We start from the raw sequence: 15542 nt of genomic DNA, 5'->3' as shown, positions 1-15542 counted from the left end.
AGCAGCAGCTCCAGCAGCGCCTGCGGAAAAACGGGAATTCTTTGGGAATTCTTTGGGAATGCGGGGCCCAGGAGCAGCAGCAGCTCCAGCAGCGCCTGCGGAAAAACGGGAATTCTTTGGGAATTCTTTGGGAATTTGGGAATGCAGGGCGAGTTTGGGGAATTTATGGGGATTTTTTAGGGATTTTTTTGCTTCTTGTGGGATTTTTTGGGCATTTTTTGAGGATTTTTTTTGGTTTTCCAAGTGATTCTTTGGGGAATTTCTGGGGATTTTTTTGGGACTTTTTGGGGAATATTTTTTAGCATTTTTGGAGGATTTTTTGCCTTTTTTCGGTGATTTCTTGAGGAAATATTTCAGAAGCCCCAAAGCCTCCCCATGGAAAATTCCGGAATGTTCCAGACCCCAAACAGCCCCGGAATGTTCCAGAATTCCGGAATGTTCCGGACCCATCCCAGGAATATTCCAGAAGCCCCAAAGCCTCCCCATGGAAATTCCCAGAATGTTCCGGACCCATCCCAGCCACCCCTCGGGAATTCCCGGGAATTCCGGAATGTTCCGGACCCATCCCAGCCCCCCCTCGGGATTTCCTGGGAATTCCGGAATGTTCCGGAGCCATCCCAGCCCCCCCCCCCCTCGGGAATTCCCGGGAATTCCGGAACGTTCCGGACCCATCCCAGCCACCCCCCTCGGGAATTCCCGGGAATTCCGGAATGTTCCGGAGCCATCCCGGCCACCCCCCTCGGGATTTCCCGGGAATTCTGGAATGTTCCGGAGCCATCCCAGCCACCCCCTCGGGATTTCCCGGGAATTCCGGAATGTTCCGGCAGCTTCGGGACCTTCTCGCGCAGCTCCGGCTCCGGCTCCGAGAGGCAGCTCTGGCACAGGGAGAGCAGCAGGACGGCCCGGGAGCGCAGATCCCGCAGCTCCGCCTGGAAAAACCGGAATTCCGGGAGGAAAAACGGGAATTCCGGGAGGAAAAACGGGAATTTGGGGTTTTATTGGGATTTTTGGGGATTTTTGGGGATTTTTGGGGATTTGGGAGCACAGGGAGAGCAGCAGGACGGCCCGGGAGCGCAGATCCCGCAGCTCCGCCTGGAAAAACCGGAATTCCAGGAGGAAAAACGGGAATTTTGGGGATTTGGGGTGGAAATCTGGGAATTTGGGATGGGATTTAGGGGTTTTATTGGGATTTTGGGGGATTTTGGGGGATTTGGGAGCACAGGGAGAGCAGCAGGACGGCCCGGGAGCGCAGATCCCGCAGCTCCGCCTGGAAAAACCGGAATTCGGGGTGGAAATCTGGGAATTTCAGGGATTTGGCGTGGATTGAGGGAATTTTGGGGAATTCAGGGGGGATCCCAGGGGGATTTCGGGGGGAATGAAAAGGATTTGGGAATTTGGGGGATTCTGGGGGGACTTCCAGGGGAATTTTGGGAATTCAGGGGGATTCCAGGGGAATTTTGGGGGGGAATGAGGAGGATTTGGGAATTTGGGTTTTTTTGGGAATTCAGGGGGAATTCCAGGGGGATTTTGAGGGGGAATGGGGAGGATTTGGGAATTTGGGGTTTTTTGGGAATTCTGGGGGGATTTCCAGGGGAATTTTGGGGAATTCAGGGGGATCCCAGGGGGATTTTGGGGGGGAATGAGGAGGATTTGGGAATTTGGGGTTTTTTGGGGAATTCTGGGGGGATTTCCAGGGGAATTTTGGGGAATTCAGGGGGGATTCCAGGGGAATTTTGGGGGGGAATGAGGAGGATTTGGGAATTTGGGTTTTTTGGGAATTCTGGGGGGATTTTTGGGAATTCCTCACCGGGGAGGCTCCGGAGTCGGGAACTCGGGAGAGCTCCCAGAAAACGTGGAAGAAGAGGCAGGAGATGGCCGGGATCATCACCTGGGGGCACGGCCACCAAAGGGCACCAAATGGACCCAAAATGGACAAAAATGGACCAAAATGGCCAAAAATGGACCAAAATGGCGCCAATGGCACCAAAATGTCAAAAAATGGCACCAAAATGGCCAAAAATGACACCAAATGGCACCAGAAGGTCACCAAAATGTCACCAATGGCACCAAAATGGCCAAAAATGACACTAAATGTTCCCACTGTCCCAGGTGTGTCCCAGGTGTCCCCAGTGTCCTGACGTGTGTCCCAGGTGTGTCCCAGGTGTGTCCCAGCTGTCCCAGGTGTCCCAGGTGTGTCCCAGGTGTGTCCCAGCTGTCCCAGGTGTGTCCCAGGTGTGTCCCAGCTGTCCCCAGCTGTCCCAGGTGTCCCAGCTGTCCCCAGCTGTCGCAGGTGTCCCCAGCTGTCCCAGGTGTGTCCCCAGGTGTCCCCACTGTCCCCAGCTGTCCCAGGTGTGTCTCAGGTGTCCCCAGGTGTCCCCAGCTGTCCCCAGGTGTCCCCAGGTGTCCCCAGCTGTCCCAGCTGTCCCCAGGTGTGTCCCAGGTGTGTCCCAGCTGTCCCAGGTGTGTCCCAGGTGTCCCCAGCTGTCCCAGCTGTCCCAGGTGTGTCCCAGGTGTGTCCCAGCTGTCCCAGGTGTGTCCCAGGTGTCCCCAGGTGTCCCCAGGTGTCCCCAGCTGTCCCAGCTGTCCCAGGTGTGTCCCCAGGTGCCCCCACTGTCCCCAGGTGTGTCCCAGGTGTCCCACCTGCGCCGGCACGGCGCCGCCGTCGAGGCCGCGCTGCAGGAGCTGCGCCAGGGGCCCGAAGAGCCCCCAGGGGGTCAGGTCGTGGTCACTGCGGGACACGTTGGGGACGTTGGGGACACTGAGGGGACACTGAGGGGACACTGAGGGGACTGGGGAGATTGGGGACACTGAGGGGACATCGGGGACATCGGGGACATCGGGGGGGACTGGGGAGATTGGGGGATTGGGGGGGATTGGGGGGATTGGGGAGATTTGGGACATTGGGGACATTGGGGGGGATTGGGGACACTGGGGGGACATTGGGGACATTGGGGGGATTGGGGACATTGGGGACACTGGGGGGACATTGGGGACATTGGGGGGCATTGGGGACACTGGGGGGACATTGGGGACATCAGGGACATTGGGGGGATTGGGGGGATTGGGGAGATTTGGGACATTGGGGACACTGGGGACATCAGGGGGGATTAGGGAGATTGGGGGGGTTTGGGACATCAGGGACATCAGGGACACTGAGGGGACATCGGGGGTGATTGGGGACATTGGGGGATTGGGGAGATTGGGGACACTGAGGAGACATTGGGGACATCGGGGGGGATTGGGGAGATTGGGGGATTGGGGAGATTGGGGACACTGAGGAGACATTGGGGACATCGGGGGGGATTGGGGAGATTGGGGGGGTTTGGGACATTGGGGACATCGGGGACACTGAGGGGACGTTGGGGGGATTGGGGACATCAGGGGGGATTGGGGACATCAGGGACACTGACAGGATTGGGGACATCCAGGGGATTTGGGGACATTGGGGACATCAGGGGGGTTTGGGGACATTGGGGACGTTGGGGGGACTGGGGACTCTGAGGGGACATTGGGGGGATTGGGGACATTGGGGACACCAGGGACACTGACAGGATTGGGGACATCCAGGGGATCTGGGGACATTGGGGACATCGGGGCGGTTTGGGGACATTGGGGACAATGAGGGGACACTGAGGGGACATCAGGGACGTTGCAGGGGTTTGGGACATCGGGGCGGTTTGGGGACATCGGGGACATTGGGGACATCGGGGGGGTTTGGGGACATTTGGGAATTTTGGGGGAGATTTGAGGACATTGGGGGTTTGGGGACATTTGGGGACATTTGGAGACATTTGAGGGGATCTGGGGACATTTGGGAGTTGGGGACATCGGGGACATTTGGGGCCACCCCCTGCCCAAAGTGTCCCCAGTGTCCCCAAATGTCCCCAATATCCCCAAATCCCCCCAATGTCCCCAAATGTCCTCAAATGTCCCCAATGTCCCCAATATCCCCAAATCCCCCCAATGTCCCCAAATGTCCCCAATGTCCCCAATCCCCACAATGTCCCCAATGTCCCCAAATCCCCCCAATGTCCCCGATGTCCAAATGTCACCTGAAGAGCACCGAGAGCCGGTTCAGGGTGGCCACCAGCCCATAAACGTCCTCCTCGTCCGGGGACTCGCCCTGGGGGGAGAAATGGCACCAAATGTCACCAAAGTGTCCCCAAAGTGTCCCCAGAGTGTCACCAAATGTCCACCCCAATGTCCGCCTTGTCTGGGAACATGGCCTGAGGGGACAGATGTCCCCAGCTGTCCCCAGATGTCCCCAGGTGTCCCCAGATGTCCCCAGGTGTCCCCAGGTATCCTCCAGGTGTCCCCAGGTATCCCAGGTGTCCCGGGCTCACCTGGAGCAGGTCGGTGAGCAGGAGGTGGCACCTGTGCCCCAGGCTGTCCCCCAGGTGTCCCCAGGTGTGTCCCCAGGTGTCCCCAGATGTCCCCAGGTGTGTCCCCAGGTATCCCAGGTGTCCCCAGATGTCCCCAGATGTCCCCAGGTGTCCCCAGGTGTCCCCAGGTATCCCAGGTGTCCCGGGCTCACCTGGAGCAGCTCGGTGAGCAGGAGGTGGCACCTGTCCCCCAGGCTGTCCCCCAGGTGTCCCCAGGTGTGTCCCCAGGTGTCCCCAGGCTGTCCCCAGGTGTGTCCCCAGCTGTCCCCAGGTGTCCCCAGATGTCCCCAGGTGTGTCCCCAGGTGTCCCCAGATGTCCCCAGGTGTGTCCCCAGGTGTCCCCAGGTGTCCCCAGGTGTGTCCCCAGGTGTCCCCAGATGTCCCCAGGTGTGTCCCCAGGTATCCCAGGTGTCCCCAGATGTCCCCAGATGTCCCCAGGCTGTCCCCCAGGTGTCCCCAGGTGTGTCCCCAGGTGTCCCCAGGCTGTCCCCAGGTGTGTCCCCAGCTGTCCCCAGGTGTCCCCAGATGTCCCCAGGTGTGTCCCCAGGTGTCCCCAGCTGTCCCCAGGTGTCCCCAGGTGTCCCCAGATGTCCCCAGGTATCCCAGGTGTCCGGGCTCACCTGGAGCAGCTCGGTGAGCAGGAGGTGGCACCTGTGCCCCAGGCTGTCCCCCAGGTGACTCCGTGCCAGCTCCCCGGGCCCCGGCGGCGCCAGCTCGGGGTCGCTCAGCGCCCGCAGCGCCCGCGAGGCGGCCGAGAGCGCCGGGAAGGGCCGGGAGTGCTTCCCGAAAATCTCCTGGATCCGCTCCAGAACCTGCTCCAGGCACTGGGAACGACACTGGGAGTGAGACTGGGAGGGACTGGGAGCACTGGGAATGGGATTGGAACAAACTGGGATGGACTGGGAGCACTGGGAATGGGACTGGGAGGGACTGGGAGCACCGAGAGCGCCGGGAAGGGCCGGGAGTGCTTCCCGAAAATCTCCTGGATCCGCTCCAGAACCTGCTCCAGGCACTGGGAACGACACTGGGAGTGAGACTGGGAGGGACTGGGATGGACTGGGAGCACTGGGAATGGGATTGGAACAAACTGGGAGGGACTGGGAGCACTGGGAATGGGATTGGGATGGACTGGGAGCACCGAGAGCGCCGGGAAGGGCCGGGAGTGCTTCCCGAAAATCTCCTGGATCTGCTCCAGAACCTGCTCCAGGCACTGGGAATGGGACTGGGAATGAGACTGGGAGGGACTGGGATGGACTGGGATGGACTGGGAGCACTGGGAAGGGCCGGGAGTGCTTCCCGAAAATCTCCTGGATCCGCTCCAGAACCTGCTCCAGGCACTGGGAACGGGACTGGGAATGAGACTGGGAGCACTGGGAGCACTGGGAATGGGATTGGAACAAACTGGGAGGGACTGGGAGCACTGGGAAGGGCCGGGAGTGCTTCCCGAAAATCTCCTGGATCCGCTCCAGAACCTGCTCCAGGCACTGGGAATGACACTGGGAATGAGACTGGGACAAACTGGGATGGACTGGGATGGACTGGGAGGGACTGGGATGGAACTGGGAGGGACTGGGATGGACTGGGAGGGACTGGGAGGGACTGGGATGGAACTGGGAGGGACTGGGATGGACTGGGAGGGACTGGGAGGGACTGGGAGGGACTGGGAGGGACTGGGAGGGACTGGGAGCACCGAGAGCGCCGGGAAGGGCCGGGAGTGCTTCCCGAAAATCTCCTGGATCCGCTCCAGAACCTGCTCCAGGCACTGGGAATGACACTGGGAGTGAGACTGGGAGCACTGGGAGCACTGGGAATGGGACTGGAACAAACTGGGATGGACTGGGATGGACTGGGAGGGACTGGGAGGGACTGGGAGGGACTGGGAGCACTGGGAAGGGCCGGGAGTGCTTCCCGAAAATCTCCTGGATCCGCTCCAGAACCTGCTCCAGGCACTGGGAATGACACTGGGAATGAGACTGGGAGGACTGGGAGCACTGGGAATGGGATTGGAACAAACTGGGATGGACTGGGAGCACTGGGAATGGGATTGGAACAAACTGGGAGGGACTGGGAGGGACTGAGATGGACTGGGAATGGGATTGGGATGGACTGGGAGGGACTGGGATGGACTGGGAGTGACTGGGAGCACCGGGAATGAGACTGGGATAAACTGGGATGGACCAGGAGGGCCCCAGGGGGCTGTTACTGGTCCGTACTGGTTTATACTGGTCCGTACTGGTTTATACTGGTCCGTACCTTCTCCAGGCGCTCGGTGCGGAACATTCCCAGCTCCAGGTGCTGCAGCAGCTCCAGCAGCGCCGCCACCGCCTCGGCCTCCGCCGAAAACTGGGAATTCCGGGGGGAAATCGGGAATTCCGGGGGAAAAGCGGGAATTCCGGGGGAAATCAGGAATTGCGAGGGGGAGAAATGGGAATTCCGGGGGGAAAATGAGAATTCCAGGGGAAATCGGGAATTCCGGAGGGTAGAAATGGAAATTCAGGGGGAAAACCAGGAATTCTAGGGGAAAATCAGGAATTCCGGGAGGGGAAACGGGAATTCTGGGGGAAAATGGGAGTTTAGAGGGGAAAATGAGAGTTTTGGGGGGAAATGGGAATTTTGGGGGAAAATCAGGAATTCTGGGGGGAAATCAGGAATTTGGAGGGAAATCGGGAATTTGGGGGGAAAATCGGGAATTTGGGGGGACAAAACAGGAATTTTGGGGGGGAAATGGGATTTTCCCATGGGAAAAAGGGGATTGGGGAGGGGAAATGACAATTTTAGGCAAGAAAAGGAATTTTGGGGAAAAGATGAGGATTGGAAAGAAATTTATTGGGATTAGGATAGGAGAAATGAGAATTTTAGGAAAGAAACCCTGAGATTTTGGGAAAAACAGGAATTTTAGAGCAAAAAAAGGGGAATTTGGGAGGAAAAATGAGAATTTCAGGGGAAAACACCCAGGAATTCTGGGGGAAAACCAAGAAAAAATCGGCTCCAATCCCCCCGAATTCCTAAAAAGGCCCGAGAATCCCAAATCCCGGCGTCGCGGAATTCCCGGAATTCCGGAATTCCCGGGATTTGCCGACCTTCTCCAGGAGCTGGGGCAGCAGCGGGATCAGGCTCCGGCTGAGCCGCGCTCGCTCCTGGCGCTGCTCCCGCCGCTCCCGCGCCGACACCTGGAAAACGGGAATTCCCGGAATTCCCAAAGGTCCGGGGGCTCCTGAACCCCAAAACCCAGAATTCCTAAAATTCCCAAAGGTCCGGGGGTTCCTGACCCCCAAAACCCGGAATTCCCAAAATTCCCCCAATTCACAAGGTTCCTGAACCCCAAAACCCGGAATTCCCAAAATTCCCCCAATTCCAGGGGTTTCTGAACCCCAAAAACCCAGAATTCCCAAAGTTCTCCCAATTCCAGGGTTCCTGAACCCCCAAAACCTGGAATTCCCAAAATTCCCCCAATTCCAGGGGTTTCTGAACCCCAAAAACCTGGAATTCCCAAAATTCCCCCAATTCCAGGGGTTTCTGAACTCCCAAAACCTGGAATTCCCAAAATTCCCCCAATTCCAGGGGTTTCTGAACTCCCAAAACCTGGAATTCCCAAAATTCCCCCAATTCCAGGGGCTCCTGAACCCCAAAACCTGGAATTCCCAAAATTCCCCCAATTCCAGGGGTTTCTGAACCCCAAAAACCCAGAATTCCCAAAGTTCCCCCAATTCCAGGGGTTCCTGAACTTTTCGTCGGAATTTCCCCTGGAGTTCTCTCCAGAATTTTCCCCCAGAATTCCCAAAACTTTCCTCAGATTTTTCACTGGAATTTTCCCCAGGATTCCCGGAATTTTTCCTGAAACCTTCCCTGGAATTTTCCCCAAAATCCCCACAATTTCCCCTGGAATTCTCCCCAGAATTTTCCCCGGAATTCCCCGGAATTTCCCCTAAATTCCCAAAATCGCCAGAATTCTCCCCAGAATTCCCTGGAATTTCCCCGGAATTTTCCCTGAATTCCCCAAATCCCCGGAATTCTGCCCGGAATTCCCAAAAATCCCTGGATTTTCACCTTGGGGGCGGGGCCGCGCCCCACCGGGGGCTGTCCCTGGCAGAGCCGGAGCGCGCTGGAGCTCAGGATCTGCACCAGAGCCTGCTCCTCCTCGAATGGCAGGGCTGGAAACCAGTAAAAACCAGTCTGGACCAGTACAGAAACCAGTACAGACCAGTACAACCCAGTATATCCCAGTATATCCCAGTATATCCCAGTATATCCCAGTATATCCCAGTATAACCCAGTATATCCCAGTATAACCCAGCCAGCGCTGGAGCTCAGGATCTGCACCAGAGCCTGCTCCTCCTCGAATGGCAGGGCTGGAACCAGTTTGAACCAGTCTGAACCAGTCCAGAAACCAGTACAGACCAGTATATCCCAGTATATCCCAGTATATCCCAGTATATCCCAGTATATCCCAGTATAACCCAGTATATCCCAGTATAACCCAGCCAGCGCTGGAGCTCAGGATCTGCACCAGAGCCTGCTCCTCCTCGAATGGCAGGGCTGGAAACCAGTAAAAACCAGTATGGACCAGTCCAGAAACCAGTACAGACCAGTATAACCCAGTACAGACCAGTATATCCCAGTATATCCCAGTATATCCCAGTATATCCCAGCCAGCGCTGGAGCTCAGGATCTGCACCAGAGCCTGCTCCTCCTCGAATGGCAGGGCTGGAAACCAGTAAAAACCAGTCTGGACCAGTACAGAAACCAGTACAGACCAGTACAGACCAGTACAGACCAGTACAACCCAGTAAATCCCAGTATATCCCAGTATAACCCAGTACAGACCAGTACAACCCAGTATATCCCAGTATATCCCAGTATAACCCAGCCAGCGCTGGAGCTCAGGATCTGCACCAGAGCCTGCTCCTCCTCGAATGGCAGGGCTGGAACCAGTAAAAACCAGTATGGACCAGTATGGACCAGTCTAGAAACCAGTACAGACCAGTTTGAACCAGTATGGACCAGTACAGACCAGTTTGGAGCAGGGAAATCCCAGTTTGGAGTGGGAATGGGAATGGAGAGACCAGTGCGGACCAGTCTGGACCAGTAGAAACCACTATGGACCCCTCCCAGTCCATCCCAGTTCCTCCCAGTTTGTCCCAGTCCCTCCCAGTCCCATTCCCAGTCCATCCCAGTTCCTCCCAGTTTGTCCCAGTCCATCCCAGTCCCTCCCAGTCCCATTCCCAGTCCATCCCAGTTTATCCCTGTCCCCTCCCAGTTTGTCCCAGTCCCATTCCCAGTTTGTCCCAGTCCCTCCCAGTCCCCCCCCAGTCCCCCCCAGTCCCATTCCCAGTTTGTCCCAGTCCCTCCCAGTCTGTCCCAGTTTGTCCCAGTCCCATTCCCAGTTTGTCCCAGTCCATCCCAGTCTGTCCCAGTTTGTCCCAGTCCCTCCCAGTTTGTCCCAGTCCCATTCCCAGTTTGTCCCAGTTCCCCCCAGTCCCTCCCAGTCCCTCCCAGTCCCCCCCAGTCCCATTCCCAGTCTGTCCCAGTTTATCCCAATTCCCTCCCAGTCTGTCCCAGTTCCCCCCAGTCCGTCCCAGTCCCATTCCCAGTCCCATTCCCAGTCTGTCCCAGTTTGTCCCATTCCCAGTCTGTCCCAGTTTGTCCCAGTCCCATTCCCAGTCCCATTCCCAGTCTGTCCCAGTCTGTCCCAGTCCCATTCCCAGTCCCTCCCAGTCTGTCCCAGTGTGTCCCAGTCCCTCCCAGTCTGTCCCAGTCCCATTCCCAGTCTGTCCCAGTTTGTCCCAGTCCCATTCCCAGTCCCATTCCCAGTCTGTCCCAGTCTGTCCCAGTGTGTCCCAGTCCCTCCCAGTCTGTCCCAGTCCCATTCCCAGTCTGTCCCAGTTTGTCCCAGTCCCATTCCCAGTCCCATTCCCAGTCTGTCCCAGTCCCATTCCCAGTTTATCCCAGTCCCATTCCCAGTCCCTCCCAGTCTGTCCCAGTCTGTCCCAGTCCCATTCCCAGTTTATCCCATTCCCAGTTTATCCCAGTTCCGTACTGGTCCCAGTTTGGAGCAGCAGCGCCGTCGCCGCCTCCCAGTCCCGCAGGCGGCTCCCGGCGCAGTCCCACAGGGAATCCACCAGGTACGCCGCGTGCTCGTGCAGCTGGGGAAATCCGGGATCAAATTCCCAAAAATCCCGCAATTCCCAAAAATCCCAAAAATTCCCAAAAAAATCCCAAAAAAATCCCAAAAAATTTCATTGAAAAACCTCCAAAATTCCCTCAAAAACCCCAAAATCCCACAGGGAATCCACCAGGTACGCCGCGTGCTCGTGCAGCTGGGGAAATCCGGGATCAAATTCCCGAAAATCCCAGAATTCCCAAAAATCCCAAAAATTCCCAAAAAAATCCCAAAAATCCCCCAAAAAAATCCAAAAAAATTTCATCAAAATTTGCCCAAAATTCCCTCAAAAACCCCAAAATCCCACAGGGAATCCACCAGGTACGCCGCGTGCTCGTGCAGCTGGGGAAATCCGGGATCAAATTCCCGAAAATCCCGCAATTCCCAAAAATCCCAAAAATTCCCAAAAAAATCCCAAAAAAATCCCAAAAAAATTCATTGAAAAACCTCCAAAATTCCCTCAAAAACCCCCAAAATCCCACAGGGAATCCACCAGGTACGCCGCGTGCTCGTGCAGCTGGGGAAATCCGGGATCAAATTCCCGAAAATCCCGCAATTCCCAAAAATCCCAAAATTCCCAAAAAAATCCCAAAAAATTTCATTGAAAAACCTCCAAAATTCCCTCAAAAACCCCCAAAATCCCACAGGGAATCCACCAGGTACGCCGCGTGCTCGTGCAGCTGGGGAAATCCGGGATCAAATTCCCGAAAATCCCGCAATTCCCAAAAATCCCAAAATTCCCAAAAAAATCCCAAAAAATTTCATTGAAAAACCTCCAAAATTCCCTCAAAAACCCCCAAAATCCCACAGGGAATCCACCAGGTACGCCGCGTGCTCGTGCAGCTGGGGAAATCCGGGATCAAATTCCCGAAAATCCCGCAATTCCCAAAAATCCCAAAATTCCCAAAAAAATCCCAAAAAATTTCATTGAAAAACCTCCAAAATTCCCTCAAAAACCCCCAAAATCCCACAGGGAATCCACCAGGTACGCCGCGTGCTCGTGCAGCTGGGGAAATCCGGGATCAAATTCCCGAAAATCCCGCAATTCCCAAAAATCCCAAAATTCCCAAAAAAATCCCAAAAAATTTCATTGAAAAACCTCCAAAATTCCCTCAAAAACCCCAAAATCCCACAGGGAATCCACCAGGTACGCCGCGTGCTCGTGCAGCTGGGGAAATCCGGGATCAAATTCCCAAAAATCCCGCAATTCCCAAAAATCCCAAAAATCCCCCAAAAAAATCCAAAAAATTTCATTGAAAAACCTCCAAAATTCCCTTCAAAACCCCAAAATCCCACAGGGAATCCACCAGGTACGCCGCGTGCTCGTGCAGCTGGGGAAATCCGGGATCAAATTCCCAAAAATCCCGCAATTCCCAAAAATCCCAAAATTCCCAAAAAAATCCCAAAAAATTTCATTGAAAAAACTCCAAAATTCCCTCAAAAACCCCAAAATCCCACAGGGAATCCACCAGGTACGCCGCGTGCTCGTGCAGCTGGGGAAATCCGGGATCAAATTCCCAAAAATCCCGCAATTCCCAAAAATCCCAAAAATTCCCAAAAAAATCCCAAAAAATTTCATCAAAATTTGCCCAAAATTCCCTCAAAACCCCCAAAATCCCACAGGGAATCCACCAGGTACGCCGCGTGCTCGTGCAGCTGGGGGGAAATTTGGGAACAAATTCCCAAAAAATCCTAGATTTCCCAAAAATCCCCAATTTTCCCTCCAAAATCCCCTAAAATCCACAATTTTTCCCCAAAATACCAAGTTTATTCCCAAAAACCCCAATTTCTTCCAAAATCCCCCAAAATCCTCAAATTTCCCCCCAAAATCCTTCAATTCCCTCATAAAATCTCCAAATTTCCTCCCAAAATTCCCCAAATTTTTCAAAATCCCCCCAAATCCCCGAATTTCCCACAAATTCCCCAACTTCCCTCCCCAAATCCCCAAATTTTCCCCCAAAACCCCCAAATTTCCCCCAAAATCTCTTCAAATCCCCCAAAATCCTCAAATTTCCCAAATCCTCAAATTTCCCCCTAAAATCCCCAAATTTCCCCCCAAATTTCCCGATTTCCCCCCGGAATTCCCGATTTTCCCGGAATTCCCGGAATTCCGGCATTCCCACCCGGCTCTGCAGGAAGAATCCGGCCAGGCGCCGCAGGAAGTTCCGGTTGTCGCCGGCGTCGTCCCCGAAGCGGCCGGGATCCAACAGCCTGAAACGGGCGGAAAAACGGGAATAACGGGAAAATCGGGACAACAAACGGGAAAAACGGGAAAAATCGGGAAAAAAACGGGAAAAATGGGGAAAATCGGGGAAAAGAATGGGAAAAACGGGGAAAACGGGAAAATCGGGACAAAAAACGGGAAAAACGGGAAAAATCGGGAAAAAAACTGGGAAAAACAGGAAAAATCGGGAAAAAAACGGGGAAAATCGGGGGAAAAACGGGAAAAATTGGGACAAAAAACGGGAAAAACGGGGAAAATCGGGACAACAAACAGGAAAAACAGGGAAAATCGGGACAAAAAACGGGAAAAATCGGGAAAAAATGGGAAAAACGGGAAAAACGGGGAAAATCGGGGAAAAAAACGGGAAAAACGGGGAAAATCGGGGGAAAATTGGGACAAAAAACGGGAAAAACGGGGAAAATTGGGACAAAAAACGGGAAAAACGGGGAAAATCGGGGGAAAAAGTGGGAAAAACAGGGAAAATCGGGACAACAAACAGGAAAAACGGGAAAAATCGGGACAAAAACGGGAAAAACGGGGAAAATTGGGACAAAAACCAAGAAAACTGGGAAAAAATGGGGATAACGGTGAGAATAAGGGGATAAGAGGGAAAATTGGGAAAAAATGGGGAAAAACAGGGAGAATGGGGAGAAAACAAGGAAAAATGGGGGGAAATGGGAAAAAATGGGGAAAATGGGAAAAAACGAGAAAAAAATGGGAAAAAATGGGAAAAAAGGGAAAAAAGGGAAAAAAACAGGGAAATGGGAAAAAGGAAATGGGAAAAAATGGGGAGAGAATGTGGAAAACAGAGAGAGAACGGCAAAAAATGGGGAAAAAAGGGAAAAAAAAGGAAAAAGAACAGGGATGGGAGGGGGAAAATGGGAAAAAAAAAGGAAAAAAATGGGGACGGGAGGGACGAAAAAATGGGGAAAAAAAAAGGGAAAAAAGCAGGGATGGGAAGGGGAAAATGGGAAAAAAAAAGGGAAAAAAAGGAAAAAACAGGGATGGGAGGGGGGAAAAAATGGGATAAAAAGGAAAAAAAACAGGGATGGGAGGGGGAAAAAATGGGGAAAAATGGAAAAGAAACAGGGATGGGGGGAAAAATCAGGAAAATCGAGGCCTCCCCCTCCCCCCGCTCCCGAGGGATTGGGAAGGGCCGGGAGGAGAAAAATCGGGATGAGAAAATCTGGGAAGAGAAAATCTGGGATGAGGAAATTCGGGATGAGGAAATTCGGGATGAGGAAATTCGGGATGAGGAAATTCGGGATGAGGAAATTCGGGATGAGGAAATCGCAGCTGCCGGGAGGGGCCCGGAGCCGATTCCCAGAAAATTCCCTCAGGACTGGGGGGGCTGGAATTCCCAGAGTTTGGGGCTGGAATTCCCAGAGTTTGGGGCTGGAATTCCCAGAGTTTGGGGCTGGAATTCCCAGAGTTTGGGGCTGGAATTCCCGGAGTTTGGGGCTGGAATTCCCAGAGTTTGGGGCTGGAATTCCCAGAGTTTGGGGCTGGGATTCCCAGAGTTTGGGGCTGGAATTCCCAGAGTTTGGGGCTGGAATTCCCAGAGTTTGGGGCTGGAATTCCCAAAGTTTGGGGCTGGAATTCCCAGAGTTTGGGGCTGGAATTCCCAAAGTTTGGGGCTGGAATTCCCAGATTTTGACCGGGAATTCTGGCATTTTGGTTAGGAATTCTGGGATTTTGGGTGGCAATTCCCAGATTTTGGGCAGGAATTTTTGAGTTTTGAGCAGGAATTCCGGGATTTGGGGCAGGAATTCCGGGATTCCGGGCGGAATTCCGGGATTTGGGGCAGGAATTCCGGGATTTGGGGCAGGAATTCCGGGATTCCGGGTGGAATTCCGGGATTTGGGGCAGGAATTCCGGGATTTGGGGCAGAATTCCGGGATTTGGGGCAGGAATTCCGGGATTTGGGGCAGGAATTCCGGGATTTGGGGCAGAATTCCGGGATTTGGGGCAGAATTCCGGGATTTGGGGCGGAATTCCGGGATTTGGGGCAGGAATTCCAGGATTTGGGGCAGGAATTCCTGGATTTGGGGCAGGAATTCCGGGATTTGGGGCAGGAATTCCGGGATTTGGGGCAGGAATTCCGGGATTTGGGGCAGGAATTCCGGGATTTGGGGCAGGAATTCCGGGATTTGGGGCAGGAATTCCAGGATTTGGGGCAGGAATTCCTGGATTTGGGGCAGGAATTCCGGGATTTGGGGCAGAATTCCAGGATTTGGGGCATGAATTCCGGGATTTGGGGCAGGAATTCTGGGATTTGGGGCAGGAATTCCGGGATTTGGGGCAGAATTCCAGGATTTGGGGCATGAATTCCGGGATTTGGGGCAGGAATTCTGGGATTTGGGGCAGGAATTCCGGGATTCCGGGCGGAATTCCGGGATTTGGGGCAGGAATTCCGGGATTCCGGGCGGAATTCCGGGCGGAATTCCGGGATTCCCACCTCTGGAACAGGAAGCTGCCGGCGGCCGAGGCCAGGGCGCGGCCGGAGACGAAAACCAGCGGGAAAACGCTCCGGCAATCCTCGGGGGACAGCGCCTCCGCCATGCTCCTGCAATCCCGGGAAATCTGGGAATTCCGGGAATCCCGGGACCCCTGGGTCCCCAGCTCCCGCTTTTCCCAATCAAAATTCCCAAAAATCCCAGGATTTTGGGCAGTCCCGGACCCGAAATTCCCAATTTTCCCCCCATTCCCAACCCCTTTCCCCCAGATTCCCAGAAATTCTGAGGGATTTTGGGAATTCTGGGACTCCTGGATCCCC

At 54.5% G+C, this 15542-nt stretch overlaps 1 protein-coding gene across 8 annotated transcripts in view; it reads right to left on the bottom strand.

Moving 5' to 3' along the window:
* STAG3 (STAG3 cohesin complex component) overlaps positions 1-15542 on the bottom strand; it is a 50642-nt gene that overhangs the window by 13318 nt on the left and 21782 nt on the right. For all 8 annotated transcript variants that reach the window (XM_085564297.1, XM_085564299.1, XM_085564295.1 and 5 more), the window contains 11 exons: positions 15225-15332; positions 12666-12753; positions 10420-10525; positions 8430-8533; positions 7463-7552; positions 6636-6725; positions 5003-5206; positions 4053-4123; positions 2641-2728; positions 1808-1888; positions 837-929 (listed from right to left, as the gene is read on the bottom strand). In XM_085564297.1, coding sequence (XP_085420423.1) covers positions 837-929; positions 1808-1888; positions 2641-2728; positions 4053-4123; positions 5003-5206; positions 6636-6725; positions 7463-7552; positions 8430-8533; positions 10420-10525; positions 12666-12753; positions 15225-15332 — 1123 coding nt within the window. The remainder of the gene's footprint in view (positions 1-836; positions 930-1807; positions 1889-2640; positions 2729-4052; positions 4124-5002; positions 5207-6635; positions 6726-7462; positions 7553-8429; positions 8534-10419; positions 10526-12665; positions 12754-15224; positions 15333-15542) is intronic.

This window comes from Lonchura striata, chromosome 32 (genome assembly GCF_050655825.1).
Source record: "Lonchura striata isolate lonStrDom1 chromosome 32, ASM5065582v1, whole genome shotgun sequence".
Classification (NCBI taxonomy): Eukaryota; Metazoa; Chordata; class Aves; order Passeriformes; family Estrildidae; genus Lonchura; species Lonchura striata.
The sequence above is the reverse complement of the archived record's forward strand: the minus strand, read 5'-3'. Positions and strand labels throughout refer to the sequence as shown.